At 44.2% G+C, this 14,318-nt stretch overlaps 1 protein-coding gene and 1 long non-coding RNA gene across 3 annotated transcripts in view; one reads left to right on the top strand and one right to left on the bottom strand.

The window, feature by feature from the left end:
- LOC102181471 lies at nucleotides 3,666–8,747 on the bottom strand. The gene is made up of 3 exons (XR_309984.3): nucleotides 7,427–8,747; nucleotides 5,838–6,055; nucleotides 3,666–4,720 (listed from the first exon to the last, which is right to left on the bottom strand). It is a non-coding gene; the product is annotated as an uncharacterized LOC102181471 (long non-coding RNA).
- ZDHHC17 (zinc finger DHHC-type containing 17) overlaps nucleotides 10,887–14,318 on the top strand; it is a 101,726-nt gene continuing 98,294 nt past the window's right edge. Inside the window, exon 1 of one of the 2 annotated variants that reach the window (XM_018047585.1) lies at nucleotides 10,887–11,635. In XM_018047585.1, coding sequence (XP_017903074.1) covers nucleotides 11,543–11,635 — 93 coding nt within the window. In that variant the 5' untranslated portion in view covers nucleotides 10,887–11,542. The remainder of the gene's footprint in view (nucleotides 11,636–14,318) is intronic. The other variant, XM_018047586.1, reaches the window with a different exon arrangement.

The raw sequence follows: 14,318 nt of genomic DNA on the forward strand, positions 1-14,318 counted from the left end.
ACTTTCTGGGATTTTGATTGGGATTGCATTGGATTTATATATCAATTTGGGAAAAACAATATTGAGTCTTCCTACCTATGAGCATGAAATCTTTTCCCATTTATTTAGTTCTTTAATTTTGTTCTTAAGAGGGTTGCCATTTTCCTAATATAGGACTTTCACATATTTGTTATGTTTATGCCTAGTTACTTGTTATGTTTATGCCTAGTTATTTCATGTTTGCAAACTGCATTGTGTTTTGAATTTCAAATTCTACTTGTTTCACTGCAGGTATATAGGAAGGTAACTGATTCATGTGTATTAATCTTGTGTCCTGCAACCTTGTTATAATCAGTTATTAGCTCCAGGAGGTTTCTTTTTGTAAAATCTCTGACAATCATGCCATCTGCAAACAAAGACAGTTTAATTTCTTCCTTCCCAAGATGTACATATTTTAGTTCATTTTCTTGTTTTATGGAATTAGCCAGTATCTCCAATATAGTGTTGCAAAGGAGCAATAAGAGGGAATATCTTTCCCTTATTTCTGATTTTAGTGTGAAAGCTTCTAGTTTCTCACCACTAAGTATGATGTTATCTATATCATACTTTTTTTTTAGTTTTTAAAATCAAGTTGAGGAAGTTCTCCCTTTATTGCTAATTTACTGAGAGTTTTTATGATGAATGGGTATTGGATTTTGTCAAGTGCCTCTTCCTCACTTATTGATATGATCTTATTTCTCTTTTTTAGCCTTTTGATGTGATGGATTTTGTTAATTGATTTCCATTGAATCACCTGAGTGGTTGGGATAATTCCCATTTGGTTGTAGGGCATACTTCTTTTTATACATTGTTGGATTCAATTTGCTAGTATTTTGTTGAGAATTTTGGCACTGGCATTCATGAGAGAAATTGCTCTGAATCCTTCCATTCTTGTGTTAATAACATCTTTGTCTTATCCTGATATTAGAGTAATGTTAGTGAATTAGAACTAGAATGAGTTAAGAAGTATTCTTTCTGCTTCTGTCCTCTAAAAAAGATTGTAGAGAATCAGTGCAACTTTCTCCTTAAATGTTAGGTCAAGGTACACTTTTAAAGTACAGTTTGAAACCCTAAAGACTCTACCAGAAAATTACTAGAGCTAATCAATGAATATAGTAAAGTTGCAGGATATAAAATCAACACACAGAAATCCTTTGCATTCCTATACACTAACAATGAGAAAACAGAAAGAGAAATTAAGGAAACAATTCCATTCACCACTGCAATAAAAGAATAAAATACTATTCTACCTAAAAATATGTCTACCTAGAGAAACAAAAGACCTATATATAGAAAACTATAAAACACTGGTGAAAAAAATCGAACAGGACACAAATACATGGAGAAATATACCGTGTTCATGGATCAGAAGAATCAATATAGTGAAAATGAGTATACTACCCAAAACAATCTACAGATTCAATGCAATCCCTATCAAGCTACCAACAGTATTTTTCAGAGAACTAGAACAAATAATTTCACAATTTGTATGGAAATACAAAAAACCTTGAATAGCCAAAGCAGTCTTGAGAAGGAAGAATGCAACTGGAGGAATCAACCTGCCTGACTTCAGGCTCTACTACAAAGCCACAGTCATTAAGACAGTATGGTACTGGCACAAAGATAGAAATATAGATCAATGGAACAAAATAGAAAGCCCAGAGATGAATCCATACACCTATGAACACCTTATCTTTGACAAAGGGGGCAAGAATATACAACGGAGAAAAGACAATCTCTTTAACAAGTGGTGCTGGGAAAACTGGTCAACCACTTGTAAAAGAATGAAACTAGATCACTTTCTAACACCATACACAAAAATAAACTCAAAATGGATTAAAGATCTAAACATAAGACTAGAAACTATAAAACTCCTAGAGGAAAACATAGGCAAAACACTCTCCGACATAAACCACAGCAGAATCCTCTATGACCCACCTCCCAGAATACTGGAAATAAAAGTGAAAATAAATGGGACAATTAAAATTAAAAGCTTCTGCAAAACAAAGGAAACTATAAGCAAGGTGAAAAGACAGCCTTCAGAATGGGAGAAAATAATAGCCAATGAAGCAACGGACAAAGAATTAATCTCAAAAATATACAAGCAACTTATGCAGCTCAATTCCAGAAAAATAAACGACCCAATCAAAAAGTGGGCCAAAGAACTAAACAGACATTTCTCCAAAGAAGACATACAGATGGCTAACAAACATATGAAAAGATGCTCAACATCACTCATTATCAGAGAAATGCAAATCAAAACCACAGTGAGGTACCATTTCATGCCAGTCAGAATGGCTGCTATCAAAAAGTCAACAAGCAATAAATGCTGGAGAGGGTGTGGAGAAAAGGGAACCCTCTTACACTGTTGGTGGGATTGCAAACTAGTACAGCCACTATGGAGAACAGTGTGGAGATTCCTTTAAAAATTGGAAATAGAACTGCCATAAGGCCCAGCAATCCCACTACTGGGCATACACACTGAGGAAACCAGAATTGAAAGAGACACATGTACCCCAATGTTCATCGCAGCACTGTTTATAATAGCCAGGACATGGAAACAACCTAGATGTCTATCAGCAGATGAAGGGATAAGAAAGCTGTGGTACATATACACAATGGAATATTACTCAGCCATTAAAAAGAATACATTTGAATCAGTTCTAATGAGGTGGATGAAACTGGAGCCGATTATACAGAGTGAAGTAAGCCAGAAAGAAAAATACTAATACAGTATACTAACTCATATATATGGAATTTAGATAGATGGTAACGATAACCCTGTATGTGAGACAGCAAAAGAGACACAGATGTATAGAGCAGTCTTTTGGACTCTGTGGGAGAGGTGGAGGGCGGGATGATGTGGGAAAATGGCATTGAAACATGTAAGTTATCACATGCAAAACTAATCGCCAGCCCAAGTTCGATGCAGGGTGCTCGGGGCTGGTGCAGTGGGATGACCCAGAGGGATGGGATGGGGAGGGGGGTTCAGGATGGGGAACATGGTGGATTCATGTCAATGTATGGCAAAACCAATACAATATTGTAAAGTAAAATAATTAATTAATTTAAAAAAAAAGTACAGTTTGCATTTGGAAATTATGTGGTAGCTTATGGTGAAGCAGCTTGAACCCTAAGCATGGTGTCTGGAATTATCACGATGGGGAAAGGAAATACTGGATCACATAGAAACCCACCCTTGCTTTGTTTCAGAGCACTCCTTTGCTGATTTCTATTGATACAACATTTACTGAAAACCTAGTACATGACAGCAAGCATTTGCTCTGGGTGCTTGATAATTAATTAGTTAATTACACATGCACATTTATACACATATATACATATACATCAGAGAAGGCAATGGCATCCCACTCCAGTACTCTTGCCTGGAAAATCCCATGGATGGAGGAGCCTGGTGGGCTGCAGTCCATGGGGTCGCGAAGAGTCAGACACGACTGACTGACTTCACTTTCATGTACTGGAGAAGGAAATGGCAACCCACTCCAGTGTTCTCGCCTGGAGAATCCCAGGGATAGGGGAGCCTGGTGGGCTGCCATCTCTGGGGTGGCACAGAGTCGGACACGACTGAAGCAACTTAGCAGCAGCAGCAACATACATATATGTGAATAAATAAGTGTCTACCATTTGTTTAAAATTAAAATTCTTTGTTTTGACATAATTTCAGATCTTTGCTGCGGTAACTGAATACAAAATTGCTACATATCCTTTACCCAGATTCCCCAAACATGTTATTTTATTATTTTCTCCTTGAGACTTTGTCATAACGTTCCATTATACTTAAATATTTCAGCATAAATTTCCTAAAAACAAGAACATTCTTTTATACAATCATAAGGCAATGATTAAAATCAGGAAGGTAACATTGATACAAAAGTACTGTCTACTATACAGATTGTATTCAAATCTTGCCAGTTGTTCCAGCAGCAACATATGTTGTCTGCTAATGCAACATAAGATTCTGGGTCACATATTGCATTCAATTTTTATTTAACTCAGAATAATTCCTCACTCTTCCTTTGTCCTTTATGACAATGACATCTTTAAGGAGTAAAGGCCGTATATTTTGTAGAATGTCCCTCACTTTGGGTTTGTCAGATGTTTCTGCTTCATGATTAGATTCAGGATATGACTTTTGGTGGGAATATCACAGGAGTGACATTGGCTTCTCAGCGCATCATTTCAGGAGACACACAATACCAATTTATCCCATGTTCCTATTTTTAAAGTACTTAGCATCTAGCATTTGTGACAGGACACAGAGAAATAATCCTGGTATAGTCTGATCATCACAATAAGTCAGATGTACATGAATGTAGACACATTCATTCATTCTTCATACTTTCTTGGCTTACCACTTTGCTCCAGCCATTTCTGCTGGAGCCAACTCTGCTCTGCCACGGTCTGTGTCAAGTGCTTGGGACATCTCTTGCTACTGCAGTAGGAACTCTCCGCCGCCACCACCTGGGATGCCTACAGAAGCCCAGCCAGCTATTTTAGCACAGGCACAGACTAGGGGGTGGAAGGAGCTGACACTGAAGGGTAGAGCCAGAGAATCCATCATCAGCTCCTCCACGTCAGGCACTCCTGACAATTCCGAGGGACAATGTACACAGCTCTCCAAAGGCTCTCATCAGGACAAAGCTCCAGGCACCCAGAGTGACGACCAGCTCAAAACCTATGCCTGCAGACAACAGAAAGACATGGAGGCGGGGGCTGGGGTGGGGGAAGGAGAGGGTTGGATGCACTGAGAGAGTGGCACCGACATATGTACAGTGCCATGTGCAAAATCACACGTAGAAAGTCAAGCGTTTGTCTATGAACTAAGGAAGGATGGCCCTTGAACGGCCTGAAGACAATGGCAGTTGTAAGACCTGTAGATTGACTTATTTTTGTTAAGGACTCATGAAGACTTTCTGCCCAGGTGGCACAGTGTTTAAGAATCTGCCTGCCAGTGCAAGAGACTCAAGAGTCATGGGTTTGATCCCTGGGTTGGGAAGATCCCCGGGAGAAGGAAATGGCAACCAGCTCCAGTATTCTTGCCTAGAAAATTCCATGGACAGAGGAGCCTAGTGGGCTACGTGAGCACACATGCATGGCAGGGCATGAAGACTTAAAGAAAGGATAGACTCATGTTACCAACACTTAACTCCAGGCAGGCTATGAAAATCAGAAAGCCTCCAAGGCGGTACTTAAAGGGATGCTTATTTTTTGTATCCGCAAAACAAACTGTGCTGATAATCAGATCCAGGACTGAGTTGGAAGGTCACAGAGCTACACAGAAGACTGAATATACTGTCTTGACAAGTCTTCTATGCTAAAGGCAGGGCCCTATAAGGGGAAAAAGTAGAATCCTGAGACTTTCAACAGTAGCATTTAGGTGAACAAGCCTGAGAAATTGTCAAAATGTCTTGTGAAATCTGTGTTGGTACAAGTAGCTTCCTCTGCTCTGCTTAAGAATAGCCTCCCTTTTCTGGAGACCCTACAGTAAACCTGTATGAAGCAACAGACACAGAAACAAAGATCTGTAAGACCTGGTTAACATTTATTTACCTGAAGGAACAGAGGAGTGAATCCTGAAAGTGCCAGACCAGGGAAGGCAAAGGACAGCAGAGAACTCACTGAGGTTGAAAACCATCTGGAGTTTCATGACGTGGCAGGACACATGAGCTAAATCTAATATATTGCTAGGATGGCTCCTTAGACCTTGGATAGGGTGAAGACCTATAGGAAATGAAGGACAGACTCTAGAAGTGCCTTGACTGCCTTGAGGAAGGTGTCCGAAGGCTCAGAGAACTCACCATCTGACTGTGTTCTCTGCAAGAGTCCGGTGGGTGCACCCATCTCAAAGGCAGTAAGAAAGTCGGTGGTGAGGGTACCATTGACATCTCCAAGAAGCCCAGTGGCAGTTATCCATTACAGGTGACAGTGAAGAGATGCTGCTGCGGGACTGGGTTCCTTAACATTATCTGGATTGACAGGAATCCAAAACAGCGGAGGCCTGGTGGTAGCACTTAACCTACAGAAGGAAAGTGGACACAATTGTGATAATGGGCTGCAAGGCCAGAATGACAACAGAATGTCTTCATCCACAGAGCTCTGTAATAATGACTAATGGACCCTCAGTCAGTCAGTTCAGTCGCTCAGTCGTGTCTGACTCTTCGCGACCCCATGAATCGCAGCACGCCAGGCCTCCCTGTCCATCACCATCTCCCGGAGTTCACTCAGACTCACGTCCATCGAGTCAGTGATGCCATCCAGCCATCTCATCCTCTGTCATCCCCTTCTTCTCCTGCCCCCAATCCCTCCCAGCATCAGAGTCTTTTCCAATGAGTCAACTCTTCGCATGAGGTGGCCAAAGTACTGGAGTTTCAGCTTAAGTATTATTCCCTCCAAAGAAATCCCAGGGCTGATCTCCTTCAGAATGGACTGGTTGGAGCTCCTTGCAGTCCAAGGGACTCTCAAGAGTCTTCTCCAACACCACAGTTCAAAAGCAACAGTTCTTTGGCGCTCAGCTTTCTTCATAGTCCAACTCTCACATCCATACATGACCACTGGAAAAACCATAGCCTTGACTAGAGGGACCTTTGTTGGCAAAGTAATGTCTCTGCTTTTGAATATGCTCTCTAGGTTGGTCATAACTTTTCTTCCAAGGAGTAAGCGTCTTTTAATTTCATGGCTACAGCCACCATCTGCGGTGATTTTGGAGCCCCCCAAAATAAAGTCTACTGTTTCCCCATCTATTTCCCATGAAGTGATGCGACCAGATGCCATGACCTTCGTTTTCTGAATGTTAGCTTTAAGCCAACTTTTTCACTTTCCTCAAGACCCTAGTGAGTCTCAAAGCAAGTTAAATGAGCATCCACTAGGGTGTTACTTGATCCGTATGTGTAATCACAAAAAAAGTCAACAGCTGGTTAACATTTCCTACTGTCAGGGATCTTCCCAGCCCAGGAATGGAACCTGTGTCTCCTGCATTGGCAGGCAGATTCTCTACTGCTGAGCTGCCGAGGAAGCCCATATACTTACTGAGAATTATTTTAATTTTATTTAACCTAGGATAAACTAGATGACTTCTCAAAGTCCTTTAAAGGTTAAAGTTATTAGTCAAGAACTAGAGTCATCATTTGTCACAATCAGGATTTTTCTTTTTTTTTTCCAAACTGGGATCCCTGGACTACGCTGAGAAAGTCCTGAACTCTCTAATATTTATGAAAACTTATGTGTATGTATGTTTGAAAATCTGCAGTTCCCACTGTCTTCTCATAATTGACTAATCTAATGGCAAGTATCCCAAAAGTTGAATTTGAGATGAATCTCAGGGGATGAAATTAGGAAAAAAGTCTTGCAGTGAATGAGGTAACCAATTGTAGAAAGAACCCAAACTTACCAATGAGGCGTGGAGGTGTCAGGGAACTCTCAGGTTCAGACATCTGAGAACAGTCTCTAGAACAGCGGTTCCCAATCTTTTTGGCACCAGGGTCCAGTTTTGTGGAAGACAATTTTTCCACTGACCAGGGTAGGGGGGATGATTCAAGCATATGACATTTATTGTACCCTTTACTTCTATTATTATTGCATCAGCTCCATCTCAGATCATCAGGCATTAGATTAGAGATTGGGGACCCCTGCTCTAGTATCTAATTATATTAGCAGATCAAAAGCTGACTGAGGATGGAGGAAAACTTTCAGCTGTGGGGGATTTCGGAAATGTCCAGATGGTCAGTTAAAACTGCACATTTTCTCCCTTAGTACCTGTTAAAAAAAAAAAAAGGTCTAGAAAATTCACCAATTTAGCAATCAAAAAATGAAAGTGGCATATCCTAAAGTTAAAAAGAGAGAGAGAGAGAGAGAAATAAAATATAGACAGGGACACAAAGGAGCATAATATTCTGAAACAAAGCAGAGAAGAATGAATGAGCTTACTTCTTAACTGTGCCCTTTCATCCACCTACCTAACTCAAGCTACACTGATAAAGATAGCAAATATCTGAGATTCACACTAATTGGCAGAAAAACCAACCTAGTTTGGTTTTGTGTTTCATTTTGTGACTGTACATTACTAGAAATAGCTGCAAGAAAGTCTGGTGAGGTAGAGAAAGTGAACCACGGAGCTGAGGTTTACAACGAAAGTGAAAGTTCCAGGACTTTAAGATGGGGAGACAATCTGAAGTCTCAGGGCATTTCCTTATGGGAAAGAGATAAGAGATATGAGCTAGAATAAACTTTCAGCAAAGATAAAATAACCCAGGTTTTCTCACGCAGGCTGTATTTTGCCTCAACAGGGCTTTTGTCTCCACCACCATTTCCTCAAGGAAAGGAAAAAGTAAACAGAAGAAGAAATACTCTGTCCTCAAATAGGAACTAAGAGTAGAAATGAAACTGGACTCAGATATGTAGAGAAGAAAGTAAAGACGACAGAAACAGGATTCAAACCCAGGTGGTCTGACTAGCCTGGGAAATCTGGATAGAAGAATGTTTCCTAAATAATATAAATCAGCTGAACCAACTTTAGTTCAATTTCCAACTCTCAGTCTTTCTTAGGTATAAATAAGTCAATGAGAGAGGGGCCATGAGTTGCTGATCTAATACCTTGCAAGCGTGTTTGCGTGTGTGCCAAGTTTCTTGTGTCTGACTCTTTGGTGACCCCATGGACTGGAGCCTGCCAGGCTCCTCTGTCCATAGAATTCTCCAGGCAAGAATACTGGAGTGGGTTGCCATGCCCTCCTCCAGGGGATCTTTGCTACCCAGGGATCGAACCTACAGCTCCTGCGTTACAGGCAGGTTCTTTACCGCTGAGCCACCCTGGAAGCCTGATCTGATAAACTAATCAGGATACATCCATGCAGTGATGGGCCAGGAGCTTGGGGAAGAGGTCAGCGGCAGCACTGCCAGGGAGCATTGTGAAAGCAGCCTGGTCACAGTCTGGGCCTGTAAGTTACCACACATCCAAACTGTCCTAATGAAAATCCTCATGTGTGTGTGTGTGTGTTAAGTTATTCAGTCGCATCCGATGCTTTGGGACCCCGTGGACTGTAGCCCACCAGGCTCCTCTGTCCTTGGAATTCCCCAGGCAGGAATACTGGAGCAGGTTGTCATTTCCTTCTCCAGGGGATCTCCCAGATCCAGGGATCAAACTCACATCTCCTGTGTTGCAGGCAGAGTCTTTACCGTCTGAGCCACCAGGGAAGCCCTCATGTTAAGTTTGCTCTTTTAATATCCTTCTGAACAGGAAACCTGGCAGGGGTCCAGCATAGTGAATCAGAGCACCATTAGCACTGAGGTAACTGGGACCTGGGACTCTCTACCAGATTGCTTGCATTTGTACCTGGACAAAAGTCTCCTCGAGCAGCAGGATATAGAGAAGCCATAAGGGGCTAAAATTAACTACACGTGCAGCTAGGGCAATTGTCAAGAATAAGACACAAACAGGGCATAAACCAACTGCCATTTTGGTGGTGTGGGGAGCAGAGTATTTTGTATCATCCCTACACACAGTACCACCAAGGGGGTGAGCAGGCCACCTAAACACCCCATCCCCCAGCCATCCCACCGATCAGCCCAACACTTACTCCATTTAAGGAACCAGCCTGACCTCCTAGGAGAGCAAGGGCACCTGTTACTTGAATTCACTTCCTCCTGCTGTGAGTCCCGATAAAGCTTTGCCTGAAGCCTGGCCTCTTATCAATTTCCATTTATTAAAGGGTCCAAGAACTCTAGTCAGTAACCACACCTCATCCCCAAGTTAAACACATGTCAAATTTCACATACTCCTTTAGTTCTCTAATTCGATCTTATCTACACCAATGGGACAAGATGAAAACTGAATTGTTGTAGCGAAAATTATTTCTGTCCATGTGAAAATGTGTCTGAAAGCAGTTTGGAGCACCGAAAGCAGGACCCTAATTCTGTTTAACTCTGCATAATGGGTGGAGGAGTCAGAACCAAAATTTTTGGTTTGGGCCAGGATAAAAAGAATGAAAATCAGCTCAGACCAAAATGAGAAAAAGCACTGTGCTGGGAGAACAGACACTGATAAAACCAGCCACAAAGTTAACAGAGATGCTATTCTTTTCCCCCCAGCCATGCAGCGTCTGTAAAATGCCATCTTCACCCCGCTCTGAGCGATACTTTTCTCTTGCTAATGATGCCCAGACACTTTTGCTTTTTTCTTTTATTACTATACTACCCCATTACTGAGCCGCCCTCTCCCACTGACAGCATCCAATCCCCGGTTACCCCTCTTTTCCAAATCCCGCCTCAGAAACAGCGTCCAATCCAGAACCGATCCCCGCTCACCCAGACCCTACAGACCTCCTCTGGCGGGAACCTAAACCTCACAGAAGATGCTTTCTCCTACCTTTCTGAGCGGTATCCAAGCTTCCTCGGAGTGCCCTCCCTCCTGATTACAAATAAATCTGATACTGTCGGATTGCAGGCTTCTTCCTGATTTGGCTTTAACACAAAACAGGTTAGTATCAGGATCCCTATGAAATAATGCTTGTTGCTAAATCGTTCTCTGAGCAGTTTAGATTTTCGATTTTTAATAGCTAATAAATAAATACTTTCTCTAACAGTGCCATCAGCACATTTCTGAAACCCAATCCCCGCTACCCACCATGGAGCTCTAATATCCGTTTAAAAAATGTCTTTTTCTCTGGTTCGCATTTCAGCGAATTCGGTTTAAATAACTTCAGTTTTGAATTCCTGGATTACATTAAAATGTAGCAGAAGGGGGCGTGCGGGTTTTGAGGGCGTTCATTTTAAATGTGGTTATTCGTAATTCAAGATAGGGCAGTTTGGGATCATTTTAAAAAGGCTTCTTCAGGAAGAAATCCCAAGCTTTATCCGTGTTTTCCGGGGTCCCCGCGGAGGCATAAACGGCGGGACGATCTTTCTGAGGGCGGAGGAAGGGGTGCGTCTTTCTTTTTCCAGGAGCGATGCACATCTGGATTCAAGCCTGAGCGTCCCAAAGCTAGTACGCGGAGCGGGGTGATGGCTGCACCCCAGGTCGCTGAGGACGGGTCCCGGGGGTCTCGGATCGGGACAGCGGGATTTGCTGGCGTGGGCTGTCCCGACTGCCCGGGCCCCCGAGTCCCGGCTGCACGGCTCCGAGCCCTGCCCTCGTGGCTGCGCCGCCGCAAGGTTTCCCACGTGAAGGACCGGGTCACCCCCTTGCTGGGCGGCCGAATCCCCCCGGCAGCCAGAGGCGCACGGCTGCGGGAGGCCAGGGCCCGCCCCCGCGCGGCGGCGCCCACGCCCGGAGCCTCAGGCCCGCGGGCCGCGGCGCAGTGCAGCAGAGCGCGCTCCCGCGCGGGCCGGCCCCACACGCGCGCACGCGCGCAGGGACCCGCGCGCTCCGAGGGGGAGGGGGCAGAGGGGGCGGCACGGGGGGAAGGGGAGGAGGAGGCGGCGACCGCGTCGCCTCCGGCGGGGCTCGCGCTCGCCCTCGCGCTCGCCCTCCGCCTCGCCCGAGCCCCGCGAGGGCGAAACGCTTTCTCCCGGCATGCAGCGGGAGGAGGGATTTAACACCAAGATGGCGGACGGCCCGGATGAGTACGAGAGCGAAGCGGGCTGCGTGCCCCTTCTCCATCCAGAGGTGAGGAGCGGCTCCGAGCGCAGTCCTCGCCCCGCGGTCCCCCCGGCCCTTCGCCCCCGGACGCGCGGCTGGGCGGCGGCCTGCGCGTGTGGGGTAGTGGAGCGTGCCGGAGTTGGGGAGGGCGGGCAGGCAGATCCAGGCCCGAGCGGGCTGTGAGCGGATAACGGGGGAGGAGATAGCGGGGCGGGCCCGGCCGGGGCGTGCTCCGGGACGCCGTCCCCGGCTGTGCCTGGAGGGCAGGGGTGGAGGTGTCGACGGGTCTCCGCTGTCGCTGCGCTGCTCGCCGGTCCGCTGGAGACGGGGGCCTGGTGCTGGTTTGGAACCGCAGCTTGAGCGCCTAGCTCTGCTCAAGCCTCCCCGCGGGGGTGCGGGGAGAAGGAAGCGCGTTTGGTTTTGATTTCTTCAGTTTCCCTTCACCAGAGTGAACGACCGTGTCTGTTCTTCCCATTTGGCTCTCTGGAGATGTGTAGGGTACGGACACAGTTTCTTGGCCAAAGTGATGTCCTTCCTGTTGTGCCATAGGCAGCCCCTCGGGGCACCTTGTGTCGGATGTCCGTAATTTAGCGTTTATCCTTAAACGATTAAAAAGAGAGGTCGAAACTTTTGGGAATAGACCCACGCTCACAGTAGCTTGTCTAAGTATCTTGTTTTTAAGGGGGACAGGAGCCAGAAGAGGATAGTGCAACACGTTTTCCCATCACATGAGTGTCTTCCCTGGAAGTAAACAGCGCTCCGCTCCAGGATCAGTAGCATTCTGTACGTGTTTACTTCTTAGTTCATAACTGAGGGAGTGCTCATTCAGGCCTGGAAGCGATTCTCGATGCCTCCCGGTTTTGAATGGCCCACAGTGATGTGCGGAGGGCAGCAGCAAAGCTTCCTGAAAAACTCGTATAGTTTTTATGAGCTTAAGGGATGAAGACAATCTCTGTTGTGGTAGGGTGAACAAACATGGAAGCCTCTAACTGGTTAGCATGCATTAGAATGATTGTTTATTTCTGCAGTTGAGATTATACCCGGTGTATTGTTAGTTGTTTAGTGGTTAAGTCGGTACAAACTTTTTTGCAGCCCTTTGTACTGTAGACCGCCAGGCTTCTCTGGCCATGGGATTCTTCAGGCAAGAATACTGGAGTGGGTTGCCATCCCCGTTCTCCAGGGGATCTTCCCCCACCTAGAGATCCGACCCACGTCTCCTGCATTGGCAGGTGGATTCTTTACCACTGAGCCAGGAGGGAAGCCCATAGCATGCTTATATTACTTAGTAAAACATAAATACAAGCACTTACCCATGTTATATACTAATACTCGTCACCTTCTCATTTGTCACTTTGATTTATCAAAAACAGTGGGACAGTTCCTTAGGCGCATACCTGGGCCACTCTAAGTGAAAAGGCTACTCTGGATTTCTAACAAACAGAGCTGTACAATAAAACTAAACGTTCTTTTTTGACCAAATGGTAAAAAAATTCTCAGAATTGGCATTGGAGATCTCTCTCTTTTAGTTCACGCTTCAGGCCCTAAAACTATATCAAGAAATAGACAAAGTTTTCAGAAGACGCGCTGAAAATGTTGCTAAGGAATATTTCTAATCACCTATTCCTGTGAAAGTATTTTTAAATACTGATTCTGTGTATTTTAACATAACTTTTCTCTCTTCATAAACTTTTGCTTTGTGAAGTAGTTCATTGTTTGGTACTTTAGGAATAATTTCAACAGGCGACTAATCCAGAGATTGCTTGGTGTGATGGAATGGCCTGTAGGCTTGAAATTCAGAGACCAGGCTTCAGGTTACCATTTGATAAACTCTTAACTAGAAAATCAACTGCCTTATCAGTGAAAGTGAAAGTTGAAATACATGACAGTTACCATTCCTTTTTACTTGGCAAACATGGGGTTCGCTTAGTTCAGATATTTTGAGTCTTAAGCTCATAACTGTTAATACCAGAGCTATGCATTTTTCCTGTGGTTAGTTTTGCACTCACAGCTGGTATGCGAAGAGCTGACACATTGGAAAAGACCCTGATGCTGGGAAAGACTGTAGGCAAAAGAAGAAGGGGGCGACAGAGGATGAGGTGGTTGAATGGCACCACCCACTCAATGGACATGAGTCTGAGCAAACTCCAGAAGGTAGTGAAGGACCGGGAAGCTTGGCATGCTGCAGTTCATGGGGTTATAAAGAGTTGGACATGACTTAGGGACTAAACAATAGACCTGGGATAATTCTGTGTGTGTTCTTGGGTAAGCTACTTCTCTGAGTTTTAGGTTCATGATTTTTAATAATGGGATGAAGTAATATAAGCTATAATAAGGATTAAGTGAGAAGTAAGCAGTGTCTTCATTCTTCCTTGGAAAGAAACTGAACAAACCTTTATTTGCTTTGGTGAGCAAATAGGATAATAGTAGCTTTAACTTGCTTAGCATGGACTTTTGGCTAGACAAACTTGGGTTCCAATTCTGGATTTGTAGTAATGAGCCAAGTGACCTGAGACAGGTTCTTAGCCTCTTAAAGCCTCAGTTTGTTCATCAGAAAATGGAAATGCTGCCTGGTTCATTTGGCTTTAAGGGATCAGGTTGTGTTGAGCTTTGTTGAGCTTTAATAACTGGCACATTGTAGGTGCTCAGCTAATGTTTCTCCTTTCTCCAGCCAGGAGAATGGTGTTATATATTTATTTTGATTTTGATAAAT

The sequence above is a fragment of the Capra hircus genome, chromosome 5, assembly GCF_001704415.2.
Source record: "Capra hircus breed San Clemente chromosome 5, ASM170441v1, whole genome shotgun sequence".
In the NCBI taxonomy this organism is placed as follows: Eukaryota; Metazoa; Chordata; class Mammalia; order Artiodactyla; family Bovidae; genus Capra; species Capra hircus.